The following is a 24273-nucleotide window of genomic DNA, read 5'->3' as shown; positions in this document are numbered from 1 at the left end:
AAGAAGCCTACACCGTATACATGGATCTAAAGATGACTAACCCTGCTGTCATAGTATTTCTCCCTCTTATCAGTCAGGACAGCTCGGATGACATTTCCTGCATACTCGATCACCATCTCTCCAGCTTCAATGTTCCTCTTACAGAACAAACCACGTCCATGAATTGCAGATCTAGAATGATTGAACAGAGAGTCAAGGATGGGGGAATTTTGTTTTAAGCATAATAGTCATCGTAAGGAATCCAAAAACATACATCTTATGAAGGAGCATGCAGGCAACAATTTATGAGTTTGGATGTTCAGGCTTGGTGGTCTTTACCTATAAACTCCTACAGCTTCCTTGGATGTTTTCTCCAGGTGTCTGAAGCGCATAGCCATGGGAAGCTCAGTGCTGGTGGCTCGTCTGTGGGGTGGGAAATGGAAATGAGCTACATTTTGTGTGTGTAGTACATGTATACATGCACCTTGCTTTATTTAACAGATGCAGAAAGTCAATGCGGTACCCATGTCAGTACCCTTATGAAGGCTGAGTTGAGTCACCCTCATAAAGACTGTGTGCCTTAACACGTAGCCAATTCAATAAAGGCTTCTTAATTTTTACTCATTGCAAACACACGTTCCTTTTTTTCTCTTTTTCTACATTGTTCAAGCTGAACCTCTAGATTCAAATCAAATCCCAAATACAGTAATTGGACAAAAAAGGCTTCCATTCTGTATGAAAGTGGTAGGTGTTTGGCTTCTTTGCCACGCACATTTTATACAACTTTATAATGCTACAGACATTTGCGTGCAAGTGCAACACTCTTGAAAACAAAGCATTGCATTGCAAAGTATCAGATGTAAAAAAAAAAAAAAAAAAAAAAAAGTAGGGGTTTTGTGATATTTTTTAGGGACATGGCACACGATCTACCTGCGTTGCCATTGTGATCTACAATGCGAACTACAGGCACCCCTGTTGTAGAGCAATGACAAGAAAATGTAAATGATACACCATACATATACAACCCTTGGTGACGGGCGTAGAAAACCTTCAAGTTACTCAGCTACAAACTAAACATCATTGTCTGCTGAAGCCTGCCATTGTATCGTGCTATTGTGTGCTTTACTGGATCTTCAAGATTAGGAGGGAAAAAGCAGCAAACCTGCTGGATTTCAGTGGAAATTCATCATCCTCTTCATCGCAGGGGGCTGATGTGTCAGGGAGCTGTCTATGCTGTGAGGCCAGGAAGTTGAACATGTCAAAGGTCGACTTCCTGCGTGGGGAGAGAGTTAAAACAAAAATATGCTAGTTACTGTACAAAAAAGTATGAAATTATTCCAAAACCTCAATGTGACAAAATCATCAAGATCACAAAAACCTTTCTACTTGGCCTCTATCTAGATGGACACAAGCACAATGAACAAATACATGTTTATAGATATGTCTTTAACAATCCATAAGAGTAATATCATTAAACTGGAAGTGGCTGGACAAATCAAGCATATGCATAATGGTTCAAGGAACGGTCTTTAGATCTACCTTTGGAAATAATTACATATATTCTTAAGGACAAACATGGTATTGTGACAAAAGCACATTATTAATGTTGTTCTGCTTTATTTTCTGTACATGTTATTTATTTTCAAAAAGAGCTATGTAACATGTGGGTTGTGAGAGTCTTATTCTTTCCTATACATATATTAAAGGTAACGGGGCTGGTACAAGGGTGATTGACAGGTGTCAGTGATTGATGCCACCACCCAAGTTTACTAAGGTAGGAAGTGACACACGGGAGGGATCTCCCAAACAAACAGGGTGTAGGCCTACACGGAGGAGAAGAGGAGCTCCAGGCGCCAGATAGCGTTTGAACCGTTAGGAAAGCTTAAACGCATTTATCTGCAGCCGTAACAATTGGAGAACAGTCGTGCCCGTCGGGTGAAGCATCGCGCTTGTTGCTGCCGTCGGGGGTCGACGTTGGAATCTATCTGCCGGCAGTTGGAGGCTAACAGAGCTGCTGTGACCGGTGAGATCATTCCAAAGTGTTCTTGGAGGATTGTAAATACTAAGGGGTACCCCACGCGTTTCGCTCATTGCGTTGGATTAAACTACTGTTCTAGACTCTCACGTGCGCGCGCCTCGTTGGAAGAGGACGGACGCGGTCTTTGTCGTTTGTTTAATACCAAGCGCGGTTGCGTTCCGCTGACTTTGAGACTGGTTTGGGGTGGGAGGGGGGTTTGAATGTAATCATAGACTGTTGGTTTGAGTTTGTTTTCTTGTTTATTTTATTTAGTAGGGAAAGACATAGGGAGAGACGTCATTGTGATGTGTACTGTTTACCTGTGACTTCGTCAATTACAACTTTTGAGTATCCCTATATAAAGTGTTAAGAGAAAACCCTACGGTCCCGCTTATTTATTCCTTAGTTAATAATTTGCCTTGCTGTGAAGAGGGCGATTGTTACAGTATGTTTCAGAAAGTGTGGGGTTGTTTTATATACAATATATAAAAAATAATAATCTGTCACATTTAATGGAAGAACCTGGAGAGGAGTAGGGCCGATGATGTTGTTCCTGTCATTGTTTGTGGTCCTTTTGTGCGATTGTCTTGTAATATTTAACGAAATTGCTAATTTTATTTTGATTTCTATGTTGTTTGGAAAAAAATTAAATATCATTACTGGCAATTAATTCCCATTCAGAAATAAGCTACAGAGAACTTTACCACAAATGTACGCAATAGGATATAGTGAAAACCGTACCGCATGTAGACCTCAGCGCGGGCGCAGCCGCTGGGGTTGAGGGGCGGCTCGTCCTCGGTGTACTCATAGCGATGGAAGCGGAAGCGGTGTTGCTTGCAGCTGGCGGCCCCCTGCAGCTGCTCCAGCAGGAAGATGACGGCATCGTGGAGCACGCCCAGCATACGCGGGCCCGACATACCCGTTAGAGGCAGGTGCTTCAGGTGGAAGGCCGCCCGCGCTTCCAACACCCCGTCGATCACAGCGCGCCACGCCACTGGCGGACGAGAGTGAATGATGTTCACGTGTCAGTTTATGTAAAGCCCATTGAAGATGGTGCATCAGATTTAGCATAATACAGTCAAAATAAGTTAATGAGAAGTACATAATAAAATAAAGAGCAGAGTTGGCATTGGCACGTCTTTCATACAAATGGAGTGAGGTTACTACTAGTATGATAATCTATACATTGAAATGGGCTTAACTGTCTTTAGTGTGTTTGTGAATTATGCATGAAAAGGAAGTAGTCAGTACCTTCAATACTGTCGGCCTTTACACTGAATCCATCATCACTTGTGATTTCAAAACGAAGGTGAGGCTGGTTCATATATGTCCTTTTATCTTCTTGCTTAGCCAGCAGAGTTTCATCTTCTGAGCTAAAACCTGAATAGAAACAAATTGTTGGTTTTAATGTACGTATAGACAAGATGCAATATAATGATTTCTATTAAATATTTAGGGCAACATCCTAAAACCAGCTGTGATGCCAAATAACACTGCTTTGTAAAAACTTTAAGAAATGGGTTTTCGAATGCAGCGCGATGCATCCGGTTTGGCTGAGCATCTATACAAACACAACTGGCCATGTTCAGGGAGAGATGCCGGGCAGGGAAGGGGAACTTTGTTGGTTGCTGCTGTATTCCTACAGACTAGACAGGGATGTTTGGGGAGGAATTAATTGGGATAACAACTAAATTGTGGACAAAATAAGGGGTAAAAGTAATTGGCTACTCTACATTTATAAAACAAATTAAAAACATGGATGGGCTTAGTGCCTACATGTTGTGCAATTTGTGACTTGTCTTACGTCTTCTTGGATCAAAATAGTAAATAGTAAAATACCGAGATTCATTACTTGGCACTCCACAGCCAATGTATTTGTGTTTGCTCTGTCTAATCTTCCACCCAGTGTCTGATAAATTCATTCCAATTATGTTTATAATAGAAATGGAAAACAAAAGGGCAGAACCAAGTTTGCAAGGTTGACACAAATCTGCATGCGTCATCAAAAAGTGTGGCCCTGGCTTCAACACGGTTAACTCATGCCATTAAGTTATTTCACTCTGCAAACAAGAAAAATGGAAAAGAAATGCTAGATTGGTGTCAGTTTCCAGTTGAACCCATTCAATCCGGGAAAGCATCCATGCCATTTTAGCTATATATATTTATAGCAGCATACGTTTTTCAGTGTGAACATGTTTGAGAACAAATGATTTAGAAGGCATTTGTAGAATCGGCCTCAGGTCTTCTTAATATATCACCAACCTGTACAGGGCGCCCATTCAGAGAGGTCTCCATGGCGAGCACTGAGGCAGACATGTGATTTACCCTCCATGTTACTGCTGTTGATAGACGGGGCCTCCATTTTACTGCCGTTGATAGGCGGGGCCTCCATTTTACAGCTGTTGATGGGCAGGGCCTTCATGTTACTGCTGTTGATGGGCAGGGCCTTCATGTTACTGCTGTTGATGGGCAGGGCCTTCATGTTACTGCTGTTGATGGGCAGGGCCTTCATGTTACTGCTGTTGATGGGCAGGGCCTTCATGTTACTGCCGTTGATGGGCAGGGCCTTCATGTTACTGCCGTTGATGGCCAGGGTCTCTGTGTTACTGCTGTTGATAGCTTGTTCCATGGGGAACCTGAGTAAGGAAAAATAATAATAACAAAATAATAATAAAAACAATTATTTATTTATTACTTGCGCAAGCAGAGCGTGCAAGTACTGTGGTCGTGCTCATACAAATGTGCGACAGTACTTGCGCGCTCTGCTTGCGCACTAGTAGGCCATTTATGGCCTACTTGTGTGCAACGTGCAAGGAGGCACTCGACAGAGTGCAGTTCTAGTTTGTTTATTCATTTATTTAGTTTATGAAATTTGATAAAAATATGAATAAAGAAAAGAACATTCTATTATACACTTAATAGACATGTCATATGAATATCTTTTTTAACATTTAATTCAGGAGCTTTGGTGAGAATTATTTTTCTCAAAATGGATAGAGCATTTTGTAATCAAATCAGTATAACAGAAATGTCATTGTATTGTAGTTTCTCTTTTTATGAACTCACTTTATCAGTCCCAACTCTGAGGATGATTTGACGCTTGGTTGCTCAATGGTATCAGGAACATTCCCTTGGTCCAGATCAAGAACATCCTTCATTGTCGGCGCTTTCATTCTCACACGGCTGGCTCTGTGACGAGAAAGCAATGTGGTTTAGGGTGTTTTTATACCTGGTATGTTTCAGCTGTTCAACTTATCTCAGCATTTATCCCCATGGCCATGAACTCAAAGGGACTCTGAAATAAGACAAACTCAGAGCTCCTCAGAGAGACCATATTATGTAAAGGTAATCATCTCAAAGTGAATACATGGGATAATGCACTCTCAATGCAATATAAACAAGATATTTCACAATGGTACAGCGTACGTACAGTGCTATTTGCAATGCAGGTGACAGTCACCCATTCTGTCCATTTGCAAAGGACTTGGAATTGTTCATTTAAAAAATGACTACCAAAGTATGCTTAATACTTTTAAGATAAATTGAACATAAGCTTGAAGTAGGTGTGGGGGACAAAAAATGTAACCCTCACCTAGCATCGTTAAGGTCATCAAGCTCGGATGGAGGCATTAGTTCAGTCAGGAAGTCTTTCCTGCATCTCTTCCTGTCTGGCTGCTCTGACACAGCGGACACTCTCTTCATGCGCACTTGGGTGCGCGACGACATGGATGCATCTGTTTTGCAATCACTAAGACCACTGGGGATTTGCAACGTGGCAACAGGTGATGGGAGCATCTCTGGGAGGGGTGTATCCTGGGACTGGGGTGAACTGAGAATACTGGGGTTTGGTCGTGCAGGAGAGCACAGGATGACTGGATGTGAAATTGGCTCTCGGTGGCTAGCCATGGCTCTTTCTATAATGGCTTGGGCTTCTTGGTTGGAGGGTGAGCCTGGCTGAGAAAGGTTCTTAACCCCGATTACAACTGGCCGACCTCCTCTGATCGCAGTGTGGACAATAACTCTCTTATCTGAGCATGCCATGTGGTTGCTACTTGGGATGACGCTTCTGACCAAGGTGGTGGTGGAGTTTGGTTTTATGATCACACGGGGGACAGGGTGCTGCACGGCAGCACCAGTATGGATCATCTTGGCAAATTCACTTATTTTGTTATAGTTGGGTGCGTTTGGACTGAGGGGTTGATAGGTGTTGGTCCTGGAGTCTTTGACGAGAATCTGACCTTGTCGGTTTACCAGAAGGACTTGTGGGGATGGGGATGGGGCGGGGATTTGAGGAGCAACTTGCTTAGGAGCACCTGCTGGGGCACCGATCACTAATTGGTGCGGGTGTGCTTGTTTGGCAGCATCAAGGCAGATGGCGATGGTTCTCCCTCTTGATGCTCCAGGTTGTTGTACAGGTAAAGAGTTTAAGCCATTAATTACAATGGGAGAGGTAACCGCCTGTGACACAGCGGCAACAACACCTGGTGAAGCAGAGGTAGCATTTACAGCTGGTGAAGATTGTGGAGGCAAAGGCAATTCAGTACTTTGGGACTGAAGTGAAAGACAAGGCTTGGGTGAAATGACTCTTACAATTGTTGGGGGTGTGCGATTTAGTTTGGGTTTTACAATTATAGTCTTTGTAAGCGCTGTAGTGATCTTTTTGGCTGTGGCCTCAGGTGTGGAGGCACCCTGACTATACGCCACTCCAAATATTGGCGTGCAGGTTTGTTTGGGTTTCACAATAATTGTATGAGCTGATGTCTTTTTGGCTGTGGTCTCAGGTGTGGAGTCAGGGGCACCCATTTTGTCCACATATGCAATATTGTCTACAAATATTGGCGTGCGCTTTTGTTTGGGTTTTACAATTGTAGCCCTTGTATGAGCTGTTGTCTTTTTGGCTGTGGCCTTCCTTTTGGCCGTTTTCTCAGGTGTATAGTCAAGGTCACTCATATCATCTACATACGCAATATCGTCTACATATGGGGCGGTGCGGTTTTGTTTGGGTTTTACTACAATAGCCTTTGTATGCGCTGTAGTCATCTTTTTGACTGTGGCCTCAGGTGCATAGTCAGGATCACGCATATCATCTACATATGTAATAATGTTGTCTTCATGTGGGGGTGTGCGGATTTGTTTGGGTTTTACTACAATAGCTTTTGTATGCGTTGTAGCCATCGTTTTATGTGTGGCCTCAGGTGTACAGTCAAGGTCACCCATATCATCAGCTACATCTGAATCAGCTGAGTCAGTTGAGGAACTGCAGTCATTGGCAAATTCTTCGTTTGTTGTTGCTTGCAAGAGTGGAACACCCTCAGAGATAAAATGACCCGTAGCTGCATCCAAAAGGTCTTTTTGAGAATCACTTATCTGGGAGCCCTCTTGAACAGTCTCTTGCGATGACAAGTTTGACTCGGGAACTACAGACAGTGCAGACCCCGCCTTAGATTCACTGGTGGATGTTGTGTTGTCTGATGATTTTGTCCCTGTGTAAATGGACTCTAGCCTTTTCAGAGCAACAGTCAATTTTTTGGTTGGGGTATTCTGGATTGTTTGAATCCTAGCTGCTACAATTCCTCCGACTGTGTTCGGAGCATCATCCTCAACTGTCTCACTTCCATCACTTTCTGATCCTCCATCAGCACCATCCAGCTGTGAGATGGAATGTGATGAGGATGGTTGAAGGAGACCTGTGTTTTCAGAGTCCTTGGATGCCTCGCATACCATCACTGTACGTGAAAATTTTAAATAATGGCCACCATCATCATCGAGAGATCCATGCTCCTGACCCGTTTGAATTCCTTCATTTTGTGCCTCAACTTCATCAACATTCCTGGCCTCCCCACTATCGACCTGAGCATTGCAGTTTAGTGACACATTTTCACTGAGCAGGGCCTCATCAAACTCTAGTTTAGCATCTAGCATGGAAGCCACAGCTACCTCAGTGTCTGCATCAAACACAGTATACGGCAGATCCTGGGCCATAAGTTGAGCAACTTCTTCCTCCAAGCTATCAGGGGCTAGGGAGATTCCATTGGTGACAGCCAATAATGAATCCTCTGCCTCAGATGACGCTAGAAAGTCTTGGGGAACCTCAGCAGACACTTGAGGCGTGTATGAGAGCTGTCTGCCTTTCGGGGAGCGGCTGATGGCTCCTTGCCGTGGTGAGACCCCCGGGGTGATGCTGGAGGGGGACGCTGGCGGAGAAGACATGCGAGGGGATGCAGAGTTCCGGCCTTGCCGTGATGGAGGACGTGAGGTTGAAATAAGGTCAGTCAAACTAGGAGGGGAGCTGAACAAAGAGGCTCTGCTGTGGATGATGGTGCCGCCTGAGCGGAGAGTCATTGGCATAGAGGGATCGCTGTCCGAGGGCGAGGAGCTGCAGCGGCTCCTTGAGGACAGACGCCGAGGCCTTCGGTTGTCATCCAGATCCCTGATTGTCAGGATGTGGTGTGACCTTGGAGGGCCTGACCCTGATGAAGCAATGAATTAGCATGAGCTGAACAAAGTCAATACCTGAATATTTGAACATCAAGAGCTGAGGCAGTAGATATGTATAATGTATGGCCACAAAATTGGGGTAAAATATAATTTAAAGTGTGTTTGGACCATTATTATACAACTTTGCACAAGACATGAGTACATGTCTTGTTGCACAAATCCTTACCTGGAGATGGAAGAGGTCTAGATGACCCTCCTGCTGGTCTTCTGGTTTGACTGTAACCAGGGGCTTTGGCTCCATATCTATGGTCCAGTTCTGAGATGGCTGATGGCACACTTGACTTAACCAATATTGGCGAGATGCTCATCTTTTCTGGAGTCTCCATTTCTGGTAAAGAGAAAATGTCAGAAGTGGGGACGCAAATGGCCTAGCACATAAAGCATAATTATGCTCTAATGTAGTTAACAGTAAGTCGTTTGCTGAGCCAAACAACCTTTGCTGTGTGTCACTCCCCGTCTTTGTTCAATTTGTGTTATTGCGATCTCTGACGGGCAGAAGGCAAGGGAGTGTAGAATATATTTTATCCTCCCACCACCCCCACTCAAGACAAATGGACTGACTTGTGCTCTGAACTGACCTGAACACTTGAACTCTCTGCACTTTATATTTATTAATTATTCATTGCACTTGTCCTGTTTTGCACCTGTCCTAATGTTGTAAGTGCACTCTGCTGTTTACAAACTTTACATGTCATGGCAATAAAGACCTGATTCTGTTTTCACCCCAGTTTTAGCCCCTCCGATATTCAGCTATAGTGTCGATTCTTGTCCTAACAAACATTAAATGCCATTGACAATGGAGAATTTGCGTCATGTGTCTGAGCAAATCGGTATTTTTGTCCTACACAAATGATTAAATTCCAATTGACAATGAATGGATGATCTACGATGATAAGAGTTCCCCTCACTTCACATGGGTGTGATTTGTTTTTTACATTTTAGGAAATACTTTTACTTTAAAATTCTGTAAGTGAATGGCAGTTGGATCAGGATGAAACAATGCCCAAATATGGAATCTTAAGTCATAGAAATAGCATATCTAAGTTCAGTAAATGTTTGCTCACCACTGCCGTCACTGGGACTGTGTATGGTGGTGTGATTGTCTTCCTTGTCCCACCTTGGATCTTTTTCCTGCCCAGGGAGAGGAGTGCACACCTCCATCACCTTGCAGGTGTACTTGCAGCGTCTGCGCGGGTCCACCGTGCTCCAGTACAAACGAGTGCATCTGACAATTAAGACAGAGGTTTGTGAGGAGCAAGATCAACAGACAGACACAATGGTTAAGATCTTAAGGACTCTTGATTCTATAGTGGTTAAAAATATTTAGGATATTTTGGTATTGATAAATTGTCTCTAACACTTCCCATGTAGAGTATTGTGATCCTAGCCCAGCCCAGGCCCCAGGGTGGGCCTGGGCTGGGATCACAATGGCTAGTTATTTGTCACTTACTGGTAACCGGCAGGATATAGCATCCTTCCATGTGACGACAGCTCTGACAAGACACCGAGCTTAAGGATCTGCAGAGAACCTGCACAAGAAACATGTAGTGTTGTCAGGGCCCAGCATAAGCCCAGTCAAATTAACGTGATGAACTCCGGGGTCAAACCACTCCTATTCAAACCAGAGGGCACCCGTATAATAAACACCTTACCGATGGTCATGTTTATGGACTCTGGCTCCAGGCCCGTAAGGAACTTCTTCCTCAGTGTGATCCCCTCAAAGTCCACATAGACACGTCGAGGAACTTCAAACCCATTCTCAGACACCATCTGGCAGTGGGGATTTAAGGGGTGTAAATCATTAGGCAATACGCTAAGTGTGTGTGAGAGTCAGTTACTGACAGTACAGATGTCAAACTGCATTTTAACCATGTTAGATTCATTGAAAACACGCATACTTGGTTCTGTAGACTGATATTGTCCAAATGTGTGATGGTGCCAAATTCTTTCAATTAAAATTTTCATTAATTATATATTTTTTTATTTGAAATGAAATGTGATTTAGATATTTGATGAATATCAAATCTAAATTCTGAATAAAGCAGCTTAAAAACTGCAAACAAAAGCCTAAGTAGACGAAAAAATGACCCCAAACATTTAACCTTCAGAAATCGAGAGAGAGAGAGAGAGAGAGAAACAAAGTGTATCAAAGGCATACCTTTTTACTAACAAGGTCCCTGTGTTTGTTGCAATACACCTTCCTGTCCAGCTGGAAAACACAATTCTCTGCACGAGCACACATGAAGTGGTAGTTACTTTGGCAGGTAGACAGACAACATCCCACAGTGGCCCCTGACTGGCTGCAGCAGTCACACCGCTAGGGAGGAAGCAGTGACGATAGAAATGACCAGTAAATTGAATGTGTCCAAAGAAGTCGGTTGGTTAGTTTTCTATCAAAATCAATGGCAATTTGCACAAACACAACAGACATGATACAATGTGAGTAAATATTTTCACTGGTTTGATCAATTCGATTTTACAGGGAATTCTAAATTCTAAATCTAATCTCATTTTTTTCAGCTGTAGTTTAGTGCATCCTCACCAGGAGGCGCCCCCTTGAGAGAGCACTGTGCACTTGCAAAAGAGCACCATTATCTTCATACACCTCAGCAGACCACAGGCAGCAATTCACATGGGCCCAGTCGTTCTGACCCAAGTACAGCAGCCTGCCTTCATCCTGTGGAAAATTACATAAACACAATTAAGTGTAAACAACTTTCAATCCGGGAAAGAAAAGCATCTGTGTAATTTTAGTTGTTACTTACTATATATAGTCACTGTCGGGCAGAAACCTATTATCGGCGATTTTCACTAGTTTAATCAATTTTTTATTATTTGACTACTAAGTACGAACATATTCGTACCAACCCCAACCCCCAGGAACGTTATCTGCTAAGTACGAACATGTTCGTACCTAAAGGTTTACACCAAATATGAAACAGTTTAGCCGCAATCAATTATTCCATCAAAGCAAACGGCATAAACAATATTAGTTTGCTTCTTCTACAAAAATTTCTGTCGCACGTGCCAAGCTGTTTTGGAACAATTCAAAGATATACGTTTTCCATAAAACTTTTAGGATTTAGAAGGCATTTTTAGAGTCGGCCTCAGGTCTTTTTTTTTTTTTTTTAAGATATTTTTTTGCGGCTTACGCCTTTTATTGGTTTTTGAAGGGACAGACAGTAGGCTGACAGGAAACGGGAGAGAGATGGGGGAAGACATGCAGTAAAGGCCGTGTCGGGCTCGGGAGTCGAACCCGCGGCATACTGCGACTGGATTACCAGTCGGGTGCCCAGACGGTTACGCCACCGCCTGGGCTCGGCCTCAGGTCTAAAAGGTTTTAATAAGAGTAACAAAGAAAGGTAGTGACTCACATTGGGGGCGTAATCTCCACACTGTTGGCACAGAGCGCACTGCCTCTTGTCACCAAAGTCTTTCTTTACACCTGTTGGAAGAGTAAAAGATTTATACTTTATATTAAAGTGTAAGATCAAATGATATTATTCACTTTATTTACATGGATGGCCATTTATAACGATAAATGCATTTTACATATGTGATGTATTCCCATGCTTTTTGTTCTTGCTTAATGTAAATCGCTCTGGATTAAGAGCGTCTGCTAAATGCCTAAATTGTAAATTGTATAACTGACACACATGTTCTCCTGAGATTATCTATATAAATGTTTATCTTTACCCATTTCAATGCAGTGTGTGTGTGTGTGTGTGTGTGTGTGTGTGTGTGTGTGTGTGTGTGTGTGTGATAGAGGGTTCTGCTTACTAGTGCACATTTTTAGTTTGTATGTGTCAGAGAGATTATGAATTAAGTCATTTTAACGTATTCTTACAGATGTCAAGGTGCAAACTGTGCCCAAAACAGTGTAATCTTTGCCAATGGGTTAAGGCCATTGTCTGTGGAGAGGTACTCACTGTTACCATAAGTTTGATATATTCATTGTAATTCTGTTTTACTTCAGTAACCTCATTTTATAATGTGTTCACATATACAAAATAAATAAAAAAGGTTCAGAGTCTTCTGATATCCAATTATATTACCCATATACAATATGAAACGACAAAGCGACAAACGGAAATCGGCTATGTTAATATTTGTTTTCATCTTATTTTGCATGACAGTGCCATGAATAGAGGCTTGCTAACTAAGGGCCTATTCATACTCCAGTTCCAACATGACTTCACACCGTGGTGGTGAGCGACTGACCACTCACCCAAACACATCTCTCTGTTCCAACATGACTTCACACCGTGGTGGTAAGCGACTGACCACTCACCCAAACACATCTCTGTTTTACTAACCACCGTTACTTCACACCGTGGTGGTGAGCGACTGACCACTCACCCAAACACATCTCTGTTTTACTAACCACCGTGGTGGTAAGCGACTGACCACTCACCCAAACACATCTGTTTTACTAACCACCGTGGTGGTAAGCGACTGACCACTCACCCAAATACATCTGTTTTACTAACCACCGTTTCAGTGGTCACCTCTTCACTTAAAACTGAACGAATATGAAGACCTTAAAGCTTACCTAGCTTTATCTACACATACACACATACAAATATTTGGAAAACTGTAATAACAAAGTAAAATTTTAAATTAAAAACAATAAGACACATGGCCATAAAAGAAAGGTCAAGAAATTGAGGGAGAGGGCGTTATATTGTTATTATCCATCAATGACAGTTGGTCCACACAGCAACTTCCATACCATTGCAAGGACTGCTGCTTCTGTCCTGAGGGGTTCTCTCCTGCCACCGGGCATAACTGTGCTCCTTGGAGGGAGGAAGAACTGCCTCAGGGAGCATGCCGCTGAAAAAGATACAAAAAGGAACAAACAAACAGGGAGAAGATTGTCATCCATCTCTAGGTTATCTCTTTCATGCCTGCTTAACTTCCATTAAACAACACTTAGCACCCGGTTTTAGCTTGCGCACAACTAGAAAAACGATTAGAGAATGTTCCTTTTCACCACAGATTAGCCTTAAATTCAGCATTGTGGAATGACACTTGATCCATTTTATCATTATAAACGTTCCCTTATGAGAACATGTTGCACTAAGGCAGGGGTTTTCAACTGATTTTGACCCAGGGACCACCATCCTGACTAAGAGCAACCTGGGGACCAACCACCACTATTGTGTCAAGTGGGTCCATCATAGACCCACCTGACAATAGTGGTGGAGGTTCATACACCATACCATGGGTTAGGGCACAAACGGAACAATGTTCTGAAATCATAGAAATGGGAAAAGTTAGAGTTCTTACTGTATGGTGTGTGTGTTATATGAAATGTGACCCGAAAATTGATTGTATTGTCTCCCAGCTTTCCATAAAATAATAGCAAATGCTCTAGGCTAACTAGGCTACACTTGGTTGTGTATAAAACACAAATAAAGCACTTTTAAACTAAAGATGATGAACCCTTTTCTTTTTATGATTTTATGTTCTGGATAAGTATTCAAGTTGCCAATGTGTCAACAAGACACATTTCTACAGCTTGTGTTCTAGTTAGTGAAGGAAACTTGAAACCTAGCTAACTTGTTGATCAGCTATTCTACACCAATTAGACGATGTAGTGTAGCCCGCACAAATACTGTCAAATAAGCCCATGGGAACACTTTGTTTTTTTTTGGTGGAACACACTGGTTAAATTAGAAAAACTTACCATGGGAAATCTTTGGAGACTGGCTCCCAAGTTTTCATATTGCGTCTATGGCACCAACTGAAAACCTGCTCCATCAACTGTAATATAGACAACATTTTAAAGTTAACTTCATTACTGCTGCTAGGTGGTAGCATAAGCACACATAACGTACTGTATGCCACGCGTCCGCTCTCACTCTACGCTCCTCGTTTCATTTTTGGGTTATTCAGAGAGGTGGGGGCTGTTGTTGTGAGCACAGTCATCGTTAGCAGTAGCTCATAACCCTTAGCTATCATTACAAATAGTTACATGTGCTCAGCGATGCGCGACGGCTCACCATGCTTTAGAGATACAGCGCTTTGAAAATCCTGTTATAATGGAGGCTCAATGGAGCTGGATTTAAAAATCCCATAGCTGGTGGGGACGGAGGCTCTCCATAGTAACCGGAGCAATGCTAAAAGGTAAATTGACGGTCGCCGCTTTCATATATGGAGTATACGGTTGTTTACGTAGTTATCACCTTTAGCTACGATTTCAAACGTAGATGGCAGAGAAAAAGTTAAGGATTGGAGCTTCAACAGGTAACTGTTGAAGCTGGCAATCCAAAGAGCAGCAGAGAGAACATCGTCAACTGCTCTGTACCGTTTTTCAATGAGACAGATAGAAAGACCTTTATCATGTAGTCATGTGTATTTACTGGTGTGGGATATAGACAACAATTGCCCTCATCACATACAAAAGTTCATTATTGTTATTTGAATTACATTGTGAGAAAAATATGTATAATTGCACACACATGCTACCAATACACCAGTGAATAGGTAATGCAGGTAAACTGTGAGCGAACAACCACGGTACCAGCACGCTAGAGCAGAAATGTGTGGCAGAGGAAAAGGTAACATTAAGAGGATTCTTACCTTGAGGTAGTGTTCCATCGCCTGATTGTTCAGCCTTTGATCTTCCTCAGGATGACAGTCCTCTTCTTTAAGCCACTTTCCGATCACCGAGAGAACATCTTCGTGGAATGAATTCTGAGTGGGGAAGAGGACAATCACGTCAAGAAATTGTTGCAGGATTCAAGTCATTTTCAACGGTGCTGATGATTTTCGTTTTGTTTTTATTTCTAAAAATAAAAGAGGATAGGATAGGATACTTACAAGTGAATTGTAACAGCCTGCCTTTAGCTTCTCTCTCATTGCATGTAGATCACAGACAGGCTTCTGTTGGTCCCTGATAGAATCTGTGCAACTGGCTGCCTTACACTGAAACAAGATAATTATGTTCACATATTGTATGTTAATATTAACAGTCTATGTTTTCAAGAGTGTTTTTAGGTTGCTTTGATTCAATATTTAGATATTTACGGTAATTAGATCAGATACCCCTCCTATTTAAGCCCATTAAACTTCAATCTCCATTTCAACCATGTCAAACCCGTTGATGAAAATACACACCCAAAGTTCTGATGACGGATAAAAGTTTTTTTTTTCAATTATTTTTATTATGTGTTCTTCTAATTTAGTGAATGTGTACGACAATTAATGAATGAAAAAGGTCTCTGTGGAACAGATGGCTTACTGTTCCCGTGCAACAATGTCAAACTTTCTAGAAAATACAGGCAACCTCCAACTATACTGCAATAATCTCACCTGGCAATTTTAATAATAGCCAGTACCTACTAAATGGACTCTTACCTCTTTACAGAGGATGATATGCTCTGCAGTGTTTGAGGAAAGGAGCTCTGTCAGCACGGTCTCCAGCCCAGCCTTCAGCCTACCCTGTAGCTCCTCCCTCCAGGGGCTGGGAGTAGCCTCCGATTGGCTGCAGGGTGAACACGTGAACACCAAGCCGTTTGGCTGGCTGGACAGCATTTCCCACAGCTCATCTAGAAAAACACACACAACCGTAATGGGCTATATGCACACCAGTTTGGAAAGAACTTGGGCCCCTTCCCTACTTCCTTCACAGGTGTTACTAATGAAGTCTCTGTTCCATTCTGGTCAAACAGAGTCAGGGTGATGCTATTGTGCGTGTTGGCTCACTGGAAACACTCTGCTATACACCAGTGGTTTCTCAAAGTGTCCATGAGTGGGTTCCAAATGGCCCTGTACAGGTCTGTAACTCTGAGTGTACTCTCATTTGTACACTCAGAGTTATGAGGTTCCTTGAAATTAAAAAGTTTGAGAACCACTGCACACTAAATGGAACAGAGCCTTAATTAGTAATCGGTACTGAAGTAAGCGGCACGGAAGTAGGAAGAGTAATTCTGCGTGAATAAAGCCCATTAACCAAACTGTTTTGTTCCCCAAATAAGAAACTCAAACACTGACAAAATCAAGCATGCGTCTTTGCAAAATGACTCATGTACTGAGGAGAACTATAACTTGGAATGAAGACCTTCATGTAGAGATTTGTACATTTCTGGTTGAAAGATTATTATAATGTGTCAAATACATTGCGAGCCACTCACCTGAGAGTCCTTCACATTTGGAATGCACCCAGTGGTTACACTTGGAACACTGCATCATCAGACGGTCACGGCCGTTGTCTTCATAGCACTTCTGGCATACAGTGCAGAAATTCCCTGTGGTAAATTCATGGGTTCCGTTAAGAACAAAATGCCCTTCATATGAATCTCTCAGAGGAACATTCACAGTACAATGCTTCAGAGGAATTTTGCAGAGGACTTCAGGTACCTTTATTTAATTAGGCACAGCAGCCAAGCTTATGTGTACAAGTTTCAGCACCCAACCTTATTCATACACTGAAGAGGGCAGTGTGCAGAAACACGTTAATTTTCATATGCTACCCATGCCTCATTAAATAAAAGGTACCTGAAGGAGATTTGTGTGAGCGCTGCCGTTTCCTCTGCTTGGAAAGAACTTTCTGAACTGTGCACTAAGTTAAGAGTGGAAGAACTTAAATAAAAATTAGGGCTGCACCGAAAGGGAAATTATTGGCCGAAACCGAATACCGAATATAGGAAACATTTGGCTGAAAACCGAATACCGAATATCCGAATATGATTATTATATATATTTTTTCCTACCATTGCTGTACCTTAAAGCTACCTGATTTATGGCAAAATAAATGATTATGGCAAAACTTAACTTAAATAATAATCACTATTATGGGTCCATAAAACATTTATTCAGCTCTTTTGAATACATTTATTGCATACACTATTCGGTGATATATTTTCTGCCTATTCGGGCCGAAACCGAATAGGCCAAAAATGCATTTTTAGCCATTTTCTGCCGAATATTTTCTGCGGCCGAATATTCGGTGCATCACTAATAAAAATACTTAAAAGGTAAATTTTTCTACTTTGCCAATGTCAGCTGTCCTACCTTTTTTGTGTAAAGTAGTACAGACAGGACAGAGGTCCTGAGGTTCGTGGTTCCAGACCTTCCCAGGTGTCACACCACAGCTCTTACACCGAATACATGTCATGCACACCTACACATTTAGAGGCATAGAGTGTGACAGTTAAAGCTTGAACAGAGGGAAGAAAGACATTACCTGAATATGGGACATGAACAGAATTATTTTAATATGCCACTTACAAGCACCATCATCTGCACCTAGTTGAAATATATATTGTTTAACATCTGATCTGAGACCTTGTTTGAGCAGTTACCATGTACAATTTAAAAACATGATGCCAATTTGGGCAGTGTTATCAATGTACTGAATTTCTTAATTTCCCAGCATACAAGACAGTGTTATCATTGTATTTCTTAATTTACTGGCACTTACCCAAGGCAAAGTACTGTTCATGGGCTTAGGGTAGGTTGGTCCTAAACACGAAGGATGGTAGCAATTTTGGCATCTCCTGCACTGTAAAACAGGCTACAAAAGACATTACAAGAGACATTAAATAAATGAGGGATTTTCACATTCCACATGTATCGTCAAGAAACAACTGGTTCCCTAGTTTACCCATGCCAAATACTATACTATAAGACAATATTATGATGTCAACAATAATCAAATTCAAGAACTCAAGCGTTCTCCTAAAAACGCTTCTAAACAACTCTCAGCGCCCACAAAAAACACCGGGCACGAACGCACAGCGCAGAATACAGTAGACGCTTATCACCATGTCACGCTACTGCCGTTTCCAGCCTAGCATAAATACAAGGCACTACTCATTACTAGACAACTTAACTATTCAAAACATATGCTGCGCTTTTAAGAGTTTTCAATGGCCTTAATTAACTGTTTGTGTATAGTGCCTTTTACTTCAAATCCCACCCATGTGAAGTGAGGGGCGGTCTTATCATACATCATCTCATTCTGGCCAATCAGAATTTGCGTCCTCACCTGTCTTCAATGTTTGTATTATGCAATGTTTGTGTTTACATGAACACTCAGAATTGTCCATTCATTGTCAATGGCATTTGATGTTTGTGTAGGACAAAGTTTGTGTTTGCACATACACTCAAAAATAAAAACCCCATTTATCAGATACTGTACTCCGTAAAAACCTCAGTTGATTTAATTCAGTGTACATAATGCACTAACAAAATGGACCCTTGCAGACTCACTTGGTTATATTTGTACATTCATGTGTAAATTAACAGAGGATTTTACTGTGTGCCTGGAGAGGAAGAGCTGCATACCTTGGTGCTCTTGCTTTTACGGCCACAGACATGGCAGAACTTGCAGCGCCGGCAGCACCAGTTCTCCTTGTTATCCTCTAAGGGGCGTTCTTCTGGCAGCAGGCAGAAGCTATGGAAGGGCTCACAGCAGACCTGGCAGTATATCATCTAAGGGCAGATGAAACAGGAGCACGAGGACGATAAATTCACTCATAAAAAAATGTTACAATGGCCTGGGCCGTGGCTCAGCGGTCCAGGCACCTTGGCCTGTAGCCCAAGTCTGGCAGTGTGCCGCGGGTTCGATTCCCGATGGCTTTTACTGCATGTCTCTCCCCCATACGGTCTGTCCCTCTATAAAAAAATATAAAATAAAGGCGAAAGCCGCAAAAAAATACATTAAAAAAAAAAAGTTACAATATCGTATTGCTTGCTGTATGGAAATCTGTGGAAAACAAAAACTGAAAACTGTATTATAAGAAGAAAATGTCTCCATATTTGTTGCAACTGAGCCACTAAGGGATTATCAATTGCCTTAGAGAAATGATGTTTTACCTCATGGTGTCCTTTACTAGCACATAGCAGGCAGACTGGCAGAGGCGTAGTAGGGATGGAGGTGAGGACGCTGAGACCACCCATCAGCCACACATTCTGCACAGCACAGTCTTCCTGTGAGTGAGAGGACACACATACATGTATACACATATATACACTGCATGTGCCTGTACACTATAAAAAGGACCATCATCTTCCAGTGTTGAAGAATTCTGGTCTGCTGAATCACATTGCATACAAAGGTTTTAATATCAAACCAAACCTGAGTAGGGAGATATTCTATTTTATAATGTCATACCATAAGTAAATTCTGTTTCAATTTATTTTGGTCATAGAATGAACATTGAATGTATTTGTTTGATCATAATTATTTTCTTACAACCTTAGCAAGGACCAAAAAGGTTTAGGCTGAAGCCAATTAAGTAATCATATTAATACATTCTCACAAAGGGGTAATAATTAAATGTCATCAACGCATGCCTGCAACATTGAAATGTTTGATGTAAGCCGCCATTTATTCTATCTAATGGTAGATGTACTTGCAATAGATTATTCACAGCCTTACTTGAAACATTTCTATATTGCAGACCCATTTCCAATGTCTGAATATCAAATGTCAAAATTATCATCAGACACAGTGACATCTTTGTTGATCGGAGTCCTATATGGATCTATACTTTAGTCCTTGAGATTTTGGATTTGAGCTTAATCTTTCTGTGAATGAGTCTCCCACACTACTATACACAGTAAAATCCTGTGTTAGACTATGTGGTTTACAACACGCAAATTGTAAGATTCAATTTAGTTGAATTTGTACACCAGGTAATTTGCTTAAATTCTTTTGACACTTTGACACAATACTTTGACACTTTAGGTGAGCAGTCATAAACAAAGATTTTTTTCTGTATACAAATATGACATTGACTTTCATTTCATTTGTACAAATCAGATAACCTAATCAGAATCAGCTTTATTGCCATAGCACAGGTGTAAGAAGAAGTGGTGAAATTCTCTTTTTGCGTTAGAAGAGTGAGGAGAGAAAAGAAAAACTGGGCAGAAACAGATCAAAGAATGATGGTCTGTATACCAGTGTTGGTACCAATACATATATTATATATAATTGCAAGTGAATACAGTATGAGGGATTGCCTTCTTCTACAGTCTCAGAAATGAACTTTATTAATTTGATGAGATTTTACTGTGCATGAGTCAAATTTGCACTTAAAATGCTGTCAAACCATAATTCATTATTTCCAACATAATTCTCGCCCAGGAAAGAGAAAGGAAAAAGGCAATGAGAAAACTAAAAAAAAATCACACCCGTGTGAAGTAAGTGGTGCAACTCCGTGTGGGGGCCCCCGGGGGGTTCCAGACCAACATGAACGCACCCAGGGTGCCGGCCCGATTCCGGCGAGCCGCCCTGCGTCCGAAACTGTACTGTACTGTCACTGTACTGTACTGTAACACCCAAAATCACCATATATACAGAATATGTGCGTGTGTGTTAGGTTGCGCACAGGTGGTGAAAAACAACCATGCTGTTTTCGTGCTCAGACGCACCCACCCAGACAGCCACCCACCCACACACATAGTCACTTAAGGAAGTGGTTGCACCACTTAAAAACCCAAATTACTGAGATGTTGATTCACACAAGACTAGTATAAAGAAAACAAAAAACCTACATTACTGAGATGCTGATTCACATGTGACTAGTATTGTCAGATTACCTCTGTTATAGGTAGGTGGTTTGCCCTGGAATCTTGCTTTACAAATTCCTGACCTGGCCAAATAAAATGGGATTAAGATCACAGATGACCTCTGCAATTATTACACATTACCATAGGTTCCCCAGGTTATACTAGTCCAGTGTGAACTGTGAATAGGGTAAAGTGTTGTGTATGGTAGTCATTACACAAATGCATTCACCTTTGGATCTCAGCATGACAATGTCATCCATACACAACTGTACATTTTAAATGCAGCCCCACACATGCAAAACTCACCTTGAAGTCTACACGGATCTTGTGCCTCTTCTGCAAAAGGCCCTTTTTGGGGAATCCGTTAGTAAACCCTGCCAGGGTGCTCTGCGATGCATAATCTGCAGGATTCTGCGGACGAATGAGATAGGGTGAGTCATTTCTGGGTTCGTGTTGCAGCACTGTGTCTTTATCTGAGCTCTTCTCTTCTTCAGGTGGATCGTCCATTTCCTCCTTTTGCTGCTCCTGCTGCGTGCCATTTTGATGTCCCTCTGTATTCGGGTCAACAGTCTTGGGGTGTGCTTGCAAAACAGCATGCACTTCCATGTCTATGTTAAGAGTCTGTCTCTGTGTCAGGACCTCTGTGTCAAGTGTCACCGGCTCTGGGTGCTTAGGTGGCTTCAAAAATGCTGATACTACAGGCTCAGGCAGTTGCTCCAAACCCACATGCAAATATTGCTGTGCTACAGTCTGAGCCACAGGCAGAACTGCCTGCATTACAGGAACAGGAGTTCGAGGTGGAAAATGGCAAATAGACTCAATGGCTTGTGGAAGTGTAGAAGACACAGATTGTTTTGCTTTTCCTTGTGGAGTTGGAGGAGCTACACACCCTTTGCCTTGTGGAGGTGAATGACAAATAGACTTGATGGCTTGTAGAGAAGAACCAGGAACAGACTTGTTGGCTTGCAGAGGTGAACAAGTTTCAGACCCAAGTTGTGGATCTGTGCAGTTTAGAGACTTATGTTCTAAAGTTGAATTAGTGAAAGTCTTATTGACTTGTGGAGGAGAACGAGGTACAGGCATGTTGACATTGTTGGGTTGTGGAGGTGAAAGACTGATGGACTTATTTGCAGTGTTAGGTTGTGGCGGAGTAACGGACTCAGATTGTGGAACTGAATCAGTTCTAGACTCGTGTTGTGGAGCTGAATCAGTTTTGGACTCAGGTTGTGGGGGTGGAGGAGTTACAGACTTGGGTTCTGGGAGTGACTGAGTACAATTTAGTACAGTCTCATTGGTCCTTGGAGGTGAGAAAGTTAAAGATGTGTTGGGTTGTGTATCTGAACCTTTTAGAGATGCATTGACTTTTGAAGCAGGAGTTCTAGACTCAGGTTGCAGAGGCGGTACAGAATCAGGTTGTGGGAGTGACGGAATTCTAGACTTGTTTGCTTGTACAGGTGAATGACTTACAACTGTGTTGGCTTTAGGAGATAAAAAGGTTATAGTTTCCTTGGGTTCTGAAGGTGAAACAGATACAAACTTGTTCAACTGCAGAGCCTGCACTATAGACTGTGGCAGACGGTGCAAACGCAGGCGAATAAATGATGGTGATACAGGTTTGGATATTGTTGGAGAGGACTGTGTTCCTGAATCTGATGAGTGCAGAGGACCTAGCTTTGTGTCAGACTTGTTGGCTTGCGGAGGTAAACAATTTGCAGGCCGAAGTTGCGGAACTGAGTCAGTTGAAGACTTGTGTTCTAAAGTTAAATGAGAGCAAGGACGAGAGCGAGATATAGGCGTGTCGATATTGTCAGGTTCTGTAGGTGAACATACGATAGATTCATTTTCTAGTGGAGCTGAATGGTTTGCAGAGTCAGGTTGTGGAGGGGGATGAGTAACAGTTTGGGGTTGTGGAACTGATTCGGTTCTAGATTCTGATTGTGGAGCTAAATCAATTGTAGACTCTGGTAGCAGAGGTGGATGAGTAACAGACTTGGGCTGTGGAGCTGAATAAATTACAGACTTGGGTTCTGTTGTTGAATGAGTTCTAGACTCTGGCTGTGAGGGTGGATGAGTAACAGACTTGGGCTGTGGAAACAAATCAATTCTAGACTTGGGTGATGGAGCTGAATCAATTGTGGACTCTGGTAGTGGGGGTGAATGAGTACAATGAGGTACAGACACAATGGTTCTTGGAGGTGAGCAAGTTAAAGATTTGTTTGGTTGTGGAGATGAACCACTTAGTGATGGGTGTGTAATGGGCTTCACCAGTTGTAGAGGAAGCAGTGTTTGACACTGTGATAAAAATGGCGCACTCGGCTCTAATTCTGACTGTGTATGTGATGAATGAGGTGCACATAGATGCATTTCGGGTTTGGGCGGCTTTGAAGGTGTTCTAGAATGTGGTGACTGCAGAGGACATGGGTCTGTACATTGCGGTAACTGCTGCAGCTGTGATGGCAGAGACGACTGTGCTATAGAGTCAGGTAGACGGTGTAAATGTATTTGTAGACGCTGCATCTGCGGCAGCTTCAACTGCTGCAAGGGGCTTCTGGGTGGGTTGGATCCTTGCATGGGCTCCGTCCCTTCTATCTCCACCTGTTCCTGTGGAGGAGGGGACTCTGCCTAAGCCAAACAGCAGCAAGGTAGGTTTCAGAGATATGTTGCAGTAATACTAGTGACATGCAGAAAGCGGCGATCGGCAGCAGCAAAAGGTAAAGTGGGGAAAAAGAGGTGACTATCAACATGATACCATTGAGAATTATTCATAACTTAGAAACAAAGAAGGGAATGATAATATATAACAAATCAAATTCCTATCAGGACTTAGATGCACATGAAGAAAAAAAAAATCAAAAAGTGGGATGGAGGGGGTCACAATAGTAAACATGTATATGATTGACCAAAGACACCCATTTCCATGGTGTTATTAGGCCAAGAATTATTTTTTAGCATGCTTGTGAACTAGCTCTTACTCCACAAGCAGTTCCATGTGTATCTACAGCCACTGACAAAAAAATAGAAAGGGAATTTCACTACTAACCTAATGGCTACTTCATTAATGAATGATCAGAAATTAAAAAATACTTTCACATAATGAGATATATATATATATATATATATATATATATATATATATAGTAGAATGTAGATGTTAATAACATTAGTGATTTGAATCATTCTGTCATGAAAGAGTTGAACAGATATTCCAATATTCTGTAATCCACTCAAGAATGAGTTCATGGTAATAATATGCATTG

The 24273-nt window shown here is 42.0% G+C and overlaps 1 protein-coding gene across 1 annotated transcript in view; it reads right to left on the bottom strand.

Moving 5' to 3' along the window:
* The window catches only part of kmt2ba (lysine (K)-specific methyltransferase 2Ba), a 38051-nt gene that overhangs the window by 2442 nt on the left and 11336 nt on the right, over positions 1-24273 (bottom strand). Inside the window, exons 10-35 of the mRNA XM_079523241.1 lie at positions 21323-21427; positions 19319-19432; positions 18788-18934; positions 17922-18014; positions 17513-17621; positions 16633-16746; positions 15857-16047; positions 15320-15424; positions 15080-15193; positions 14184-14260; positions 13227-13327; positions 11869-11939; positions 11037-11171; positions 10653-10811; positions 10147-10264; positions 9945-10023; positions 9559-9719; positions 8661-8822; positions 5589-8466; positions 5063-5185; positions 4259-4632; positions 3248-3376; positions 2738-2990; positions 1142-1252; positions 319-402; positions 42-171 (exon numbers count right to left, since the gene is read on the bottom strand). Coding sequence (XP_079379367.1) covers positions 42-171; positions 319-402; positions 1142-1252; positions 2738-2990; positions 3248-3376; positions 4259-4632; positions 5063-5185; positions 5589-8466; positions 8661-8822; positions 9559-9719; positions 9945-10023; positions 10147-10264; positions 10653-10811; positions 11037-11171; positions 11869-11939; positions 13227-13327; positions 14184-14260; positions 15080-15193; positions 15320-15424; positions 15857-16047; positions 16633-16746; positions 17513-17621; positions 17922-18014; positions 18788-18934; positions 19319-19432; positions 21323-21427 — 6237 coding nt within the window. The remainder of the gene's footprint in view (positions 1-41; positions 172-318; positions 403-1141; positions 1253-2737; positions 2991-3247; positions 3377-4258; positions 4633-5062; positions 5186-5588; positions 8467-8660; positions 8823-9558; positions 9720-9944; positions 10024-10146; positions 10265-10652; positions 10812-11036; positions 11172-11868; positions 11940-13226; positions 13328-14183; positions 14261-15079; positions 15194-15319; positions 15425-15856; positions 16048-16632; positions 16747-17512; positions 17622-17921; positions 18015-18787; positions 18935-19318; positions 19433-21322; positions 21428-24273) is intronic.

Source organism: Electrona antarctica (genome assembly GCF_951216825.1).
Source record: "Electrona antarctica genome assembly, chromosome: 15".
In the NCBI taxonomy this organism is placed as follows: domain Eukaryota; kingdom Metazoa; phylum Chordata; class Actinopteri; order Myctophiformes; family Myctophidae; genus Electrona; species Electrona antarctica.
This window is presented reverse-complemented; position numbering and strand designations above follow the sequence as displayed.